Source organism: Rhinopithecus roxellana, chromosome 1, assembly GCF_007565055.1.
Source record: "Rhinopithecus roxellana isolate Shanxi Qingling chromosome 1, ASM756505v1, whole genome shotgun sequence".
Taxonomy (NCBI): domain Eukaryota; kingdom Metazoa; phylum Chordata; class Mammalia; order Primates; family Cercopithecidae; genus Rhinopithecus; species Rhinopithecus roxellana.
The window spans coordinates 85,560,320-85,576,413 of record NC_044549.1 but is presented as its reverse complement, the minus strand read 5'-3'; the positions used below and the strand labels follow the sequence as shown (position 1 = coordinate 85,576,413).

At 37.2% G+C, this 16,094-nt stretch overlaps 1 protein-coding gene across 3 annotated transcripts in view; it reads right to left on the bottom strand.

Annotated features, from left to right (window-relative positions):
- The window catches only part of SYNPR (synaptoporin), a 342,216-nt gene that overhangs the window by 50,639 nt on the left and 275,483 nt on the right, over positions 1-16,094 (bottom strand). For all 3 annotated transcript variants that reach the window (XM_010352905.2, XM_010352907.2, XM_010352906.2), the window contains one exon: positions 16-214. In XM_010352905.2, the coding sequence (XP_010351207.2) occupies positions 16-214 (199 nt within the window). The remainder of the gene's footprint in view (positions 1-15; positions 215-16,094) is intronic.

The following is a 16,094-nucleotide window of genomic DNA, read 5'->3' as shown; positions in this document are numbered from 1 at the left end:
AAGAAAACCACTTACAATGAGTGGGCCCCGGTTGTTTTCCCGGTATTTGTTCTGGAAGAAAATGTAAACGACAGTGGCGGCCAAAGAGTAGAGGAAGGCGAAGACAGCCACAGTGACGAAGAACTCTGCTGAAGACGAGGAGTCACCAATCAATGCCAGCTTCTGCCGTTCCTTTCCCTCGCAGGTGGGCACCTCAAACGTCACCTGGTGCAACCTAAATTGCCAGATTTAAGGAGACATTCTTTAAATGCAATGGAGACGAAAATAGATGACTTGTGTCTACATCTTCTAAAGCAAAATGGGATGTGATCTGGGAGTTATAGTGCGTGCCTATGTAACATATTCATTAAGAAATTTACAGACATTATAGTTAGAAATGTGGAAATCAATATTACAGCTAATCATCATTTAACCGATTATCATAACAGCTAGTCACCCTTAGGTAGAGGGGAGGAGGGAATAGGAAAGGGAAACTGAAATCGTGATAAATTAGACTATGGCATCCCCCTGCTGAAATTCTTCAGTGCTTCCTCTCTTTAACAGGGCTCACCAGGCCTTACCTTGGTGCCCCTAACTGTATCTCCAACCTCCACCCCTGCTGCTCTGTCCTCCATCACCCTGTTTCAACTACATTGGCCTGCTTTCTGTTTCTCAGTTTTGACAAACATGGTCCTGTCTCCAGGTCTTGTTGTTGACTGTTCTCTTTTCTTAAATCACTCTGCCCCCTGACATTTCCCATGGCTGCCTCCTTGGCATTCAGGCATCAGCTCAACATCTCCTGAGAGATGAGAGCCTTTTCCTGCCTTAATCAAAAGGAGCTCCTTTCCTTTAGGCATTTTCTATTACATCACTCTATTTAATGTCATTCATAGCACTCACTGCCAGATAAAGCTGTCTTGGTAATGAATTTGATTACCTTTTTTTTTTTTTTTTTTCAGTTTCCACTGCCCACGCAACTGTGAATATCATTTCTCCATGATAGTGGGAATCTTGGTTTTCTTTTTTCTGTGATCCCAAACACCCGACATTTTTTAGGCACTGAGTAAATAGTACTTGGATAAATGATTGCACATTCTTGGTTCTGTAAGATGGCTGATAGATCGTAATTTGATTGAACTTTTATAACTTCTATTTTAGTGAGTAAACTCTATCAGGATATCATGCAGGCTCAATAAATTCCTGGATACAGACAAAATAAGATGCTTTGGGCAATAGTTTCAGGTCAGTAAATAACACCTAAGGAAGATGTGCTACATCCAATATAATAGCTCAAGGTGTGAACTGGAACTAAGTTGCGAACTGTAATTTAACATAGAGGCCAAAATTTTTATTCAGAAATGATTATTAGGGAGGCACTTGCAAAAAGATATGACTGAGGCCTATTTATAACAATAAAGTGCCACTTGGAAAATTAACTATAAAAGTAACAGTGATGATAAAGCCAATCATGAACCTCGTAATTCCAACTTATACTTAGGAAGTATTTTTCTTACTAAACAAAACTCAGTCCCTTTAAAATGGATTTGTTAGAAGTCCTAGCCAGAGCACTCAGGCAAGTGAAAAAAATAAAAGGCATCCAAATAGGAAAAGAAGTCAAATTGTCTCTCTTCACTGATGATATAATTTTCTGTCTAGAAAATTCTAAATAATCTGCCAAAAGCCTACTAAAACTGATAAATGATTTTAGTAAGTTTTTGATATAAAATCAGTGTACAAAAATCAGTAGCATTTCATTACACCAATAATGTCCAGACTGAGAGTCAAATCAAGAGCACAATCTCATTTACAATAGTCACAAAGAAAATAAAATACCTAGGAATACAGCTAAATAAGGAGGTGAAAGATCCCTACAAGAAGAAGTATAAAACTCTGCTGAAAGAAATCAGAGATGACACAAATAAATGGAAATACTTTCCATGTTCATGGATTGGAAGAATCAGTATCACCAAAATAGCTCTATTGCCCAGAGCAACTTACAGATTAAATTCTATTCCTACCAAACTATCAATGTCATTCTTCACAGAATTAAAAACAAAAAACAAAAAACAAAAAAACAAAAAACCCCCCACTATTCTAAAATTCACATGGAACCCAAAAAAAGAGCCTGAATAGCCAAAACAGTCTTAAGCAAAAGGAACAAAGCTGGAGACATCACAATACCCAACTTCAAACTATACCACAAGGCTAGAGCAACCAAAACAGCATGGTACTAGTACAAAACAGACACATAGACCAACAGAATAGAATAAAAAACTCAGAAATAAAACCACACATTTATAACTATCTGATCTTTGAGAAGGCTCACAAAAACAAGCAATGGAAAAAGAACTCCCTACTCAGTACATGGTGCTGGGATAAATGGCTAGCTATATGAAGAAGAATGAATGAAACTGGACTCTTACCTTTCACCATATAAAAAAAATTAACTCAAGATGGATTACAGATTTAAATGTAAGACCTCGAACTATAAAAATCCTGGAAGAAAACCTAGGAAATACCCTTCTCAACATTGGTCTTGGCAAATAATTTTCAGCTAAGTCCCCAAAAGCAAATACTACAAAAACAACAATTGGTAAGTGGGACCTAATTAAACTGAAGAGTTTCTGCACAGGAAAAGAAACCATGAAAAGACCTACAGGACAGGAGAAAATATTCACAAATTATGCATCTGACAAAGGTCCACTATCCATAACCTATAAAGAACTTAAACAAATCAACAAGCAAGAAATGAACAGCCCCCATTAAAAATGAGCAAAAGACATAGACACTTCTCAAAAAAAGACAGGACTGGGCGTGGTGGCTCATGCCTGTAATCCAAACACTTTGGGAGGCGGAGGTGGGGCAGATCAACTGAGGTTAGGAGATCGAGACCAGCCTGACCAACATGGAGAAACCCCATCTTTACTAAAAATATAAAATTAGACGGGCGTGGTGGCACATGCCTGTAATCCCAGCTACTCGGGAGGCTGAGGCAGGAGAATCGGTTGAACCCAGGAGGCGGAGGTTGCCGTGAGCCGAGATCGCGCCATCGCACTCCAGCCTGGGCAACAAGAGTGAAACTCCGTTTCAAAAAAACAAAACAAGCAAACAAACGAAAAAGACATAGAAGTGGCCAAAAAAACATTAAAAAATACTCATCTTCACTAATCATCAGAGACAGGCAAATCATACCCATGATGAGATAACATCTCACACCAGTCAGGATGACTATTCTTAAAAAGTCAAAACCAACAGATGCTGACAAGACTGCAGAGAAAAGGGAACACTTACGCACTTAGCCACCATGGAGAGCACTTTGGAGATTTCTCAAAGAACTTAAAACAGAGCTACTATTTGACCCAGCAATCCCATTACTGGGTGTATACCCAAAGGAAAATAGATCATTATACCAAAAAGACCCATGCACTTGCATGTTCATGGCCATGCTACTTACAATAGCACAGACATAGAATCAACTTAGGTGCCCATCAATGGTTGATTACATAAAGAAAATGTGGTATATATATGCCACGGAATACTATGTAGCTGTAAAAAAAGAATGAAATTATGTCATTTACAGTATCATGAATGGAGTTGGAGGCCATAATCCTAAGCAAACTAAGGCAGGGACAGAAAACCAAATATGCATGTTCTTGCTTATCAGTAGGAGCTAAACATGAAGCATGCACAGACATAAAGATGGGAACAATAGACACTGCAGAGCACTAGAGTGGGGAGGGAAGAGGACATGGATTGAAAAGCTACCTATTGGGTACTATGCTCACTGCCTGGGTGCAATATTCCCAAGTAACACACCTGCACATGTACCCCCATATCTAAAATAAAAGTTGACATAGAAAAGAAAAAAAAATAGATTCATTAAAAAAAAAAATCTTCCAATTAAGATAATAATGATAATAACATAGTAATAGCAATTAATATATTGGGGCATTTCTTATGGGCCAGAAACTAAGGCTTAGAAAGATTAAGTAATTCGTTCTAAGCCACATAGTTAGTAAATGTCAGTCCAGGGGTTTAAATCTGCATCAAACTCCGGAGCCTGATTTTTAAACTTCTACATTGACTTGTTTATGTTAAATAATGAAGACATTAACTAGGATATATTTATTTTTAAAGTGAAGCTCATGGACCTCTGGCATTAGAATTACTAGGGACTGTGTTAAAAATGTATATTCCTGGGCCCCATCTCAGATCTACTGAATTAAAAGCTCTAGGGGTATGCCTAGCTCACAGCTAAAGCAGGAAAATCCAGTCCCCTTCAGTTCCTTATTTCTCAAGTCCATTTGTTTTTGCTTGTGTGTATTGCACTTTCCCACAAAAATCCTTTTTCTTTTTCTTTTTATTTCCTTCCTTCCTTCCTTCCTTCCTTCCTTCCTTCCTTCCTTCCTTCCTTCCTTCCTTCCTTCCTTCCTTCCTTCCTTCCTTCCTTCCTTCCTTCCTTTCTTTCTTTCTTTCTTTTTTTCTTTCTTTCTTTTTTTTTTTTTGAGACAGAGTCTCGCTCTGTCGTCCAGGCTGGAGTGCAGTGGCCAGATCTCCGCTCACTGCAAGCTCCGCCTCCCAGGTTCATGCCATTCTCCTGCCTCAGCCTCCGAGTAGCTGGGACTACAGGCGCCCGCCACCTCGCCCGGCTAATTTTTTGTATTTTTAGTAGAGACAGGGTTTCACCATGTTAGCCAGGATGGTCTCGATCTCCTGACCTCGTGATCCGCCGGCCTCAGCTTCCCAAAGTGCTGGGATTACAGACGTGAGCCACCGCGCCCAGCTTTCTTAACAAACATAAATGTGTACAGCTCCAACAAAATTCAGGACAACAGAAGCATTCATTATGGTTATATTGTAGAGCCCCTTTCCTACCCTTGCCAGTGATACTAGAATATTCCTCAATAGTTTTGCCTGTTGAAATACTGAAAAATGAAATGGGTTTAAAAGGTAATCATGTCAATTATTCTGATGCAGGTGATTTTCAGATAATACACGCTTTTTCTCATTATTTAAAAAAATGTGGCATTGACTTAATACACTTTCAACAACTTTATAGTTCACATAATAGCTAGATGCGGCCAGGTGCGGTGGCTCACACCTGTAATCACAGCACTTTGGGAGGCCGAGGCAGACTGCTTGAGGTCAGGAGCTTAAGACCAGCCTGACCGACATGGTGAAACCCCGTCTCTACTAAAAATACAAAAATTAGCCAGACGTGGTGGCAGGAACCTGTAATCCCCGCTACTCGGGAGACTGAGGCAGGAGAATCACTTGAACCTGGGAGGCAGAGGTTTCAGTGAGCCAAGACCGGGCCATTGCACTCCAGTCTTGTCAACAAGAGCCAAACTCCGTCTCAAAATAAATAAATAAATAAATAAATAAATAAATAAATAAATAAATAAATAGATGCTAGGGCTAGAGCGGGGAATAAAGAAGAGCTGGAATGGTGCCTGTCCATGTTGAACTTAAAGTTTAGAGAGAAAAGATGGGTTTTCTGAGAGGAACCTGAGGCTAGTCTGGGGGTGGGTTAGCCAAGGTAAGGTTCCCTATGCAAGTGACTTTTATGTTGGAGCTTTAAAGATAATAGGAATTACCCAGATCAAAAGTTAAGAAAGAAAGCACTATGAGATACTACTTCACATCCACTAGGGTGACTATAAAAAGAAAGATTATAAGATTGGAATTAAAAGTGTTGGTAAGGATGTAGAGAAATGGGAACTTTCGTATGTTGCTGGGGAGAAGGTAAAATGATGCAGTCACTTTGGAAAACAGTCTGGCAGTTCTTCAGGTAGTTAAATATAGAGTTATAATATGACCCCACTCCAGCAATTCCACTCCTAGATATATACACAAGAGAAATGATAACATTTGTCAATACAAAATCTTGTACAAGAGTGTTCATAACAGCATTATTCATAATAGCCAAACAGGAGAAACAACTGAGATGTCTGTTAACTGATGAATGAATAAATAAGATGTAGTTTATTCATACAACAGAATATTATTTGTTAATAAAAATAAAGTACTGATACATGCTACGACATGGATAAGTCTTGAAAACATTATGCTCAGTGAAAGAAGCTAGTCACAAAAGACCACATATTCTATGATTCCATTTCTATAAAGTGTTTAGAATAGGTAAATCTCTGGAGACAAAAAGCAGGTTAGTGTTTGCTTAGGACTGGGTGGAGGATGGGAGAATGGTACAGTTTAAATGGGCAAATTGTATGGTATGTGAATGATATCCCAATAAAGCTTAGAAAACAGGAAAGAACATGTACCAAGCTCCTGCATAGGCAACACGTGGGGGAATGCAATGTGGCTTGGGAAACTGGAAGAGGGTGGGAAAGGGAATGGTGGTGCAGGATGGGGTGGAAAAGTAGCTGGGGGTCCCCATTGTGGAGCCTTGTTGGCCAGGTGGCCAAATTATAGATTTTGGCCTTAATCTTCAGACAAAGATTAGAAAGATCTTCTTAGAATAAACAGCATGTAAAACAAAAAAAAAAAGTCACCTGTTGCAATTATCTGCACCTGATGCTTTCCAGGTGCCAGGATCAGCATGTCTCCAATGCACCTGTTCCTTCAGCTGACATGCACAAACTAGGTCTGCAATCTTTGTGTGTGGTGGGGACAGTGGGGAGGGAGAGAATAAAATATTTTTAAAAATATGCAGTCAGCCGAATAGCAATATTTTGCCTATTGCTGACTTATCATGTTGACTTAAAGAAATTGTTAATTGTGCTTATCTGTATAAGGTAAAAAAAATTACTAAAAGATCTTATTAATACTGATGATGTATAGCTGGATATTTAGCCTACCAGCAATACTGGGATAAAAAAATTTATATGTGTGTGTTTGTATCTATACATAGATACACACACATGTGTATATATATACACACACGTATGTATATGTATGTATCTATATATAGATATATACACATATGTATATACACACATATATAACTGTTGCTTAAAAGAGCTTATATATAAGAACTTTATAAGTTATTATAAGCAAAAGGCATATATATGTATAAATACATATATATTTATTTATATATTGTATATAAGTTCTTTTAAGCAACAATTACATATATGTATAAATACATATATTTTGTATTTTGGGGAAAGTGTATAGTCAGCATGTGTTTTGTAGCTGTAATAACTTTGGAAGCAAATATTCATTCAGAATTTAAACAAGGAAAAAACTTTCTAAACAGAGCATGTCATTCAATAAAATATGGATGCCGACAGGGCCACCTCTGATCTTGTGAGGAACTAGTCAGGGAGCAATTGCTGAAGCTGCAAAAGGTACCAAATTCAATTTGTTAATTTCAAATGTAAAATTCTCTTCTTGGCTTGCCCGACCCAATCAAGAGGTAATTGAATTTCACTGGGTTTTGCTGCATTGTGTCTATCAATGAAAGGCCTCCATTTTAAAGTGGTTTCTTAAAGAAAAAATTGTACCAATGTTTAAATGGAGTCATTTAAAACATTTCACTGATTTTTCAATTAAGTTAAACAAACTACTGAGTCGCCATAGTTTTTAGTTATGCTTGTAGGGCCTGGAGTAATATTAAATGCAACTATCCGGGGACTAATGGGAGACAAGTGGCATTGCTTTATTGCTAGAAATATTTGTAATAACAACCACCAACATTTTTCAACCTAGGCATTGTGCTAGGTTCTTTACCTACTTGTATCTAATTTGATTCTCATAACAACTCTCTTCAGTGGGTACGATTGCTATTACCATTTCACAGAAGAGGAAACTGAGGCTTAGAAAGGATAATGACCTTGCCTGAGGTCATGTGGCTAGAAGACAGCAGATATGAGTCAGGAATGTAAGCAGTGTAGAAGGAGCCTACACTGGCAAGTACTGCACATGTCTGCCTCTCTGCTTTAAAAATTACAGCATCCTTAGATTTCCAGCTGAATATTTGTAAGCCAATGACCCAAGCCAGCTTTCCCGTGCCATCTTATCTAATGGTAGACTAATAGTCTATATACTGAATAAGATTCTAAACCAATGGTCATTCTGCTACCACCTTGAAGGATGTGAATTTGGCATTGTACAAGGTACCCAGCAGGGATAGAGTTGAATCCCTGTGAAATGACCAATAGAAAGCCATTAAAAACTTGCTAATTTCCAAATCTTGTCCTGGGTTATTCTAACATTTGCCTCAGAAACAAGTAAAGGGTAAATGAACCTGACTATATCATGTTGTGAAATTGTGATAACTGTGGTCTGATTTTTTAATAGAAAGTGAGACATTAGGTAAAACAAAGCACAGATTTATCTTTAGGGAGCACCACACTATTATGGTCATCTGACAATAAGACCTTTGAAATTATTGACAAAACCGTTCGCCAGGTGTGGAAGAAAACAAGACTAACGCTCCTACCAATACATTTGGCAGTGGTTCAGTGCAAGACAGAAATGACATGTCCCAAGGGCAGTGATTCAGCCCAGGAGCAAAATGTGGGAAGGATTAAAGTGTTGGGGAGCAGGCTGCAGTCATTGAATTTCTGATAGCTGGAATTCAAGATCAGAGGGCAATTGGCAAATTGTAGTGCTGAGTATGTTTTCTCTTTACCTGATTATTTTTCATAGGCCCTGTTTCAATTTTGTTTACCAGTCGACAGGAACTTTAATCCTTTTGCTCCATTTTTATCCATCTCTCCCCAATATGAAATATTGGCACTTATCTGCTTTTAGATTGCCTTGTCTTTAGCCAGCTATATGTGTGTGTATATGTGTAATAAGTGTGTTTGTGTGTGCATTTACAGATACACACATACACTCTTACTCAGCGTACATGATTCACAACATAAATCACTACAAAATCCTGAGAATTTACATAGCACTGTCACACACTGCATCTCATTTTTCTCCCAGGTAACCCCCCCGACACATTATGCAGATAGGGAAGCTGGAGCTCAGCTATCTCAAAAGAATCACTAAAGATCACCTGTTGGCACAGAGTAGAGGAAAACTTAGCACTCAGGCTTTCTGATACCAGATCTTAGTTGTTTTACTTATGACCCAAATTTCATTTCCACAATTTCCAAGCCACTGACTTCTCCATTATGCTCAAGTTTTTCATTAATTCAGTAGAGATTTATTGAACTTCATGTGCTAGCCATTAGAAACGGATGGGGAGACAATGAACTATGGGGAATGAGTGTGCAGTTTATCTGGAAGGTTGAAAAAGACAAATCCTTCTCCGTTACTTCCACCGGTTTTCTTACTGTACCCGAAGCATGGTATTTGGTGATGCTATTTAGAATGATGATGGTGATTTCACTTCTACTCCTGGATGCCAATCAATGATTGACATTTATTGAGCATATACTAGGCCAGGCACCATGCCAAATGTTTTCATATATTATCTCACTGAAACATTCAAATTTGATCAAGTGGTTACTATTAAGTTATTGCATGTTAATTGTAGGAGCAAGGAGAGTTTTTGAAGTAGGGCCTTGAAATGGAGTCTGTATGACCCCAAAGCTCTTGCTTTTAATCACCCGTACAAAAAAAAAAAAAAAAAAAAAAATCAATGCTATCAATTGTTTGTATCAATCACATATTTGCTGACTTCTTGCACCATTGAGAGCTTTTCTAATGGCCTTCTAGCAACTGACTCTCACTTGCTAGCAACTGACTCTCACTTGTTACTTTCAGTCCTTTCTCCATAGGACAGTTGTCATAGGATGAAGTATGGGAACTGTGGCCATTGTTCCATTGCTCCACTGTCTTATGGTTGATTCAAAATTGGGCCTAAAAACTCACGTTGATTGGAATAAGATTCTCCTTTACGCTACCAGCACCTCACAAGGCACATTATGCTGTCATCAAAATTTGGGGAGAGAATCTGCCTTCCCAGAATCTCAGGTTTAGGATCTATTTGGGGTAGAAAAGGCAGACAAATTCTAAGTGGGGATTGAGAACAGGCCTGGGAAATATGCACATCGTGGTGAGAACTGAGAGAAGGCTCCAGCAATTGGACTCAGGTTGCTTAAGTCAAGAAAAAGTTTGATGTCTTCAGTTTGCAAAGGGGGAATAGAGAGAGTGGATCTGAAATGTAAGACTCAATTGCAGAAGGTGACAAGGATCCATGTATCTAGGATACCCTTATTGAGAAAAATGGTAATTACTAGAATTTATCCAACATCAAAGCAAACAGAAACATAAAACAATTTAGTACACACATATTTTTCCAGGAGAGCCTCAGGGATTCAAATGATGCTATTTGTTTCCAGGAAGGTTAGTGGACATTGAGATGACTGTACCTACATTCCCATATGCCAGACTCAAGAGATGAACTCCATATCTTCAGTTAAATGGCATTTTCCAGGCAGCCAGAATCATTTTCCCAGACATTTTTTTCTTAACCTTGGTTGAATCAGAAACAGTTTCATCTCCAAGGCTTGCAACAACAGCATGCATGTGCTAAAAATGTTTTCTTTAAAAAGAAAAAATATAAGTGAAACGCAAAGTGCTATACTTCTGCTTTTTAACGTAACAGAGGCATTGCTCCTTGATTTGCTTATGCATTAAGTGTCTTAAAGTTTATTGTCTCCATAGGAAGAACTTTTTTTTTCATAAGAGGAAATTTTCATTACTTTTTGTCCTCTCCGCTTTACCATTAGAGACAATGATTTTTTTTTTTTTTATTTTGAAGAGAGTAGTAATAAATATCGAGCACAGGGAGTGAGCTAGACACTGGAAAATGCAATCAGATTACTGCAAACAATACTCTTTTCTACAGTATTAATTGTACTCAGACATGTGAAGATAAGGCTGGAAAATTACTGTTCTCCCCTCACCCCCAACATGTAGCTCCCATTTCCATGTGCCAGAAAGATATTTATCCAATTTATTGAAAGTGTATTGCGCTTTTAAGAAGGATCTTTTCAAATTTCACTCCTCCCTACAGTTTGGATTTACACAGATAGACATTTCAACATGAAACTGTGGACTCTAAGGTGATTAAAAAGGAATAGTTTGCAAAGGCCAAGGTATGATCTGGAGTAAAAGGGAAGTAAAACTCTATGAAACCCTTACAATGACTTGCAAAGAGGCACTGCTGTGCTCACTAAGCTATGATTTATTAATTTTGGCCTCTTCAAATAGAATTTGAGTAATGGAGAACTCAGACTCCCTCTACGTTGTCAAATTAAAATAGATAATGAGGTCGTTATCTGTATATTTCAGGGAAAATCCTTTCTTCTCTGGTTTGCTTTCCCGGAGCTGTGGTACTCTACCCAAGTGAATTATGAAACAAAAACAGTCCTAGAGTTGATTTTTAAAGAAGTTTGAATGTCCAGTTGACAACTGCTTATTCATCTATTTTATTCAGTTAGTATAGAAATGTATCAGGAATAAACAATTTAAAGTCTTTGATTAAAAGATATTTACAACAGGTAGAAACATACAGGTAACATAGAGGAAGGTGGCAGAAATCTGACCTTTTGTTTAGAATTTAGGTCAAATTGATTGTAATCATTAAGCAGTCAAAACGTGCTATTTATAAAAATTCAACCAATACAACAATGTTTACAGGAGGAAAAGGTAAGGTTCTTCATAATTTAATCTCCAATATTAACAACTTAAAACACTGAAATTAAACACAGTCTTTAATATACTATTTACTACCTAATAATATGACCTGTACATACTTTATTTTTTCAAGAAGGATCTGCCTTATTCTTTTTAACAGTCATATAATCTATGTACAGGACTATGAATTATCATATTGTACTGTTCTGTATGTTACGTAGTAAGGGTTCTATAATAATTTTCTCCCATCCAAGTACTAACCAGGCCCGACCCTGTTTAGATTCCAAGACCAGATGAGATTGGGCGTGTTCAGGGTGGTATGGCTGTAGATTACATTAATTTTCTAGATAGCCTCACATTAGTGAACATTTTGAATTTATATACGCTGGGTCATGTTACATAACTTTTGTTAGATTCTTATTAGATTTCTTCACTCCCAAAATGTTAAGATTTACTAAACCTTATCACTTTGGTGACCTAGTGCTAAAATGGAAATAAGAGCTGGGTTCTAAAGGTTTCATTCAGACCATTTTACATTTTGTCCAACATGATAAAACCAGTTGACAATTCCTCCCCCTGCCCATTACATACCTCATCTAGTCTCACACCCAGGGGCAACATAGGAAAGAATAGTCAAGTATTAGTACCAGCAATGGAAAGTTATTTCTAGTACCCTTCACTTCTATTTGTCTCCATTTTGTGTTCAATGGACAACTACCCTTTTACATGTTTTTTTTATTATTCATAAATCAAAGGCAATATACAGCATCTCTGTCAATATTCAGCTATGTGACCTTGGAGTGTTTCTGAGCTTTGGATTTCTCATCTGCAAAATGGAAGAAATAAAAGCACCATATTCACAGGATTTTCTGTGTGTGTGTGTGTGTGTGTGTGTGTGTGAGGTTTGAATGAGATAATGGAGTATATTGTACTTGTCATGGTGCTTGAATGTAATTGACAATTACAGGTGCTATAAATATGTGAACTGCAAGGAGTTTCAACAGTTCACAATTAAAGATGTAAGTCTGATTACTAAAGTTGATTTAAAAAATCTAAACTCTTTTAGAAAGTAGATTTTAAAGAACTGGAAACAGGTATATTCTATTACTATACAGTTCTGTCAAAAAGTCCCCCGATAAAGCAGTTATTTGGTCATTTTCTGTTATTGCTTACTGTCATTTCATTCTTCATATAATAACTGGTCTCACTAAATGCTCAGGGTAGGCAACTTCACAGAACTCTTGCTGGGTAGGAAATTCAATATATATGCCAGATTATAATGAAATAAATAGTAATCACTTATGCATATAGAACAAAATACAATCTCCTTTAAACCACTGAAAAGCTATTATCCTGTCAAGAGGCTTTGGAATTGTAAATTTTCAATTCTTTAGTTATTAATATCACCATAAAGAAACAAATCCTTTTTGAAAAAATGTCCTAGATACAAGAAAACATTGTACATTTTATTTAACTAGGAACAGTTTGTTAAACATATTTATCAGCTGGGGATAGGAAAAGTATCCTTTATCGTCAGTATATACAATGTCACTCACGTCTCCAATGCTTTGCAGGTGACTGGGAGATAAATCACATAATTTTCAAGCTGCATTTGTAACATGACATGTAAGAATTCATTTTCCACACAGCGACCAGAAATATTTTAAAAGCATAAATCAGACCATGTCACTCCTCTGTGTAAAACTCTTCTCCAATGGTTTCCTCTTGTACTTAGTCATATTCAAACCCCTTAACATGGCCCACAAAGACGGACATCACTTGGATCATGGCCATTCGTTTGCTATCATCATGCCCACTTGCTTCTTTCTCTCACTAGATTACCGCCCCCCCCCCCACCCACCTTATTCCCAAGGTCTTTGGATTAACCCCCATATTGTCCATGGCCAGCTTCATAGGGGCAGGTGATGTTTAGTGAAGTAAATTCTGGAGAGTGAAGAGCAATAAGTCAAATGCAGTGTCTAGGGCATTGAGGAAGGGTAGAAGACAAGGGCTACCTCCTGCTTATCCAAGCCAGTGTCCTGAACTTCTTTCTCCAAATAAATTACCCCAATTTGGACACTTTTTCAATGAAATGCAGTTTTATACAAAGTCTAGCAAGGGTTTGATTGGAAAGACTGGACTTTTTAATGAGGTCAATGATACCAATCTAGTCATAGGAGGGTCAAAAAAGTCTTTACAAAAGAAAATGGTATTTAATTATTGGAAAAGGTTCAAAAACAAAAACAAAATAACCAAAACAGCAAGCAACTACTTTCACTTACAGATTAAGATCTATCTTCCATTGATATTTTTCCTCTTGATTAGCAGAATATTTAAACAGAACAGAATCTAAACTAAATTTCCTCTCCTGATAATTAAAAATGTCTAAATCATGTGACTATATGCTACAATTAAGTCTTACAAGTAATTTAATATTCAATAATTTTGTTTGACTTCCTGGAAATTCTTAATGCTTCTGACAACTCCAAATCCGAGATCCTCAAACTGTAGTTTGGAATGTCTAAAACTCTTTCAAGGGATCCATTAGATCAAAATTATTTTCATGATAACACTAAGATGTTGTTTGTCATTTTCACTCTCACTTTCTTACAAGTATATAGTGGAGTTTTACAGAAGCTATATGATGTAAGAAGCAGCTATTGTTCTGACAGTTCATGGAATGTGCATTTGCATATTTTTATATTTTATAAATTTATCAGTTATGATTTCCAATATGATAGATATCTATAGATATAATCTAAGAGATAAAAAGCTCTTTGTGGTCCTTAATCATTTAAAAATATGGAGGGGTCTTGAGACCTCACATTTGAGAACTGCTCATCTAGATGATAAATTTTGACTTCCCTCAAATTACCTCATTTTACTTAAGCCCACTTTGGTAATTCAGGTAATATGGGATGGATGGCCTGATTCACCATTTTACACAGGTATTTCTTTTCACTCAGCAGGTATTTACTGAGTATCTACTATATGCAAGTCATCACACTAAGCAATAGTTTTTATTGTCATCACCATTCAAAGAGTGTATGGCAGGTGCTCTCTGTCCTCAGCAAGTACTGAATAAAATGCTCTTTTATCCAAACTAAAACTGCCTAGATATTCTCTATTCAACTGATTGTCCATGCCTGACTCAGAAAGGAGCCCTATCTTCTCAAGTTATAAATGCTCCTTGGTCTTTGACCATTTTAATTCTCCAGGTTTGTCAGGCTAGAGGAAGGAAAATAGAGGTCAGATTTAGATGGCTCACTGGGGTGATTACCCAGTATAAACATTACCTCTCCATCCTTTATCTCATTCCTAAAGGGGAGTCAGAGACTGAGGCTGACATATGGGGAATTTGCAACATGAAATTTGCAAACAATGTTACTTATCTTAGTATCTCCCATGAAGTGGGCATCTGATGTTTTTGCTTACCTGGTATGTATTGTTTATTTTCTGAACAGTTTCTTGCTTTCAAGGTTTGAACCTCAGAACTAGATCTGATCAATTATCATGTTTTATCCACTGGGCTTGAGGATCTAAGGCATGTATACTCAATTCTATGCCAGGATAATGAGGCTAATACAGAAGAAAACATGGGGATAAAGAGAGAGAAAGAGATTCTAGTTTCTTATTGTGGCTCCAGCACCTAGCACAGTGACTGGCACATTTGGTGCTCAAAACTTTTATTGATCCAGTTGACTTTCACCTGGCTTCTTTATGAGTGACTGGAGCATCTCAGGTAAAACAATGGCTCATATAACTTTTATTTTGAATAAGCATCAGCTGTAGAAATACCCACTGGCACCTCAAAGTTTGATAAAATCCATTTCTTCTCTGTCTTTCCTCTCTTTTCGCTGCTACCTTGTACCACTATTTTAGCTTGTTATTTTCATCCCAAGTGCCCTCTTGAGAAGACAGTTGTTTTACATCAGGACACTGGATATTGCATGGTTGAAAAGTATTCTTTTCTGAAATTAATTTAGTTTTACATTTTCTATGTTTAGCTTCTCTGGGCTCCTAAACCTTGTGAAATAAATTTCACATGTGGGCAGCCTATGCCAATATTCATAGTCTGGATTTCAAGCCAAGGAACATGAAATAAAGAAGACTAAGCGAGTGAGTGGGAAGATAAATAATTTTATAAAAGGAGGATTATAATTAGTAGGATTTAGTACTCAATAGATTGGCTCCTTTAATTAAGAAAAAATTCACCCTAAGTTAAGATTTCCATCTTAAATCTATGTAACTATTCCACTATTCCCACTACTATTCAGTGGGTCTGATGACCTGTGATAACTCAGGTCAATAGAAAGAACTGGCGCATTTTGGTGTCCTGCAGAATGACTAAGGCCAATAGATTGTAATTCTGAACTTGTGGTTGGTTGAGTCTTAAAGAAACCATGTTAAGAAAATAAAATTTGGTTCCTAATCAAACTCCCTTCTACCATGTGCAATTAGAGGAATATCTTCTGAGAAATTTAAGGTAAGATGTGTCTCTTGTTTATTGTCAAGACTGAGTCCAAGAGGAAAAACAAAAAAAAGAGAAT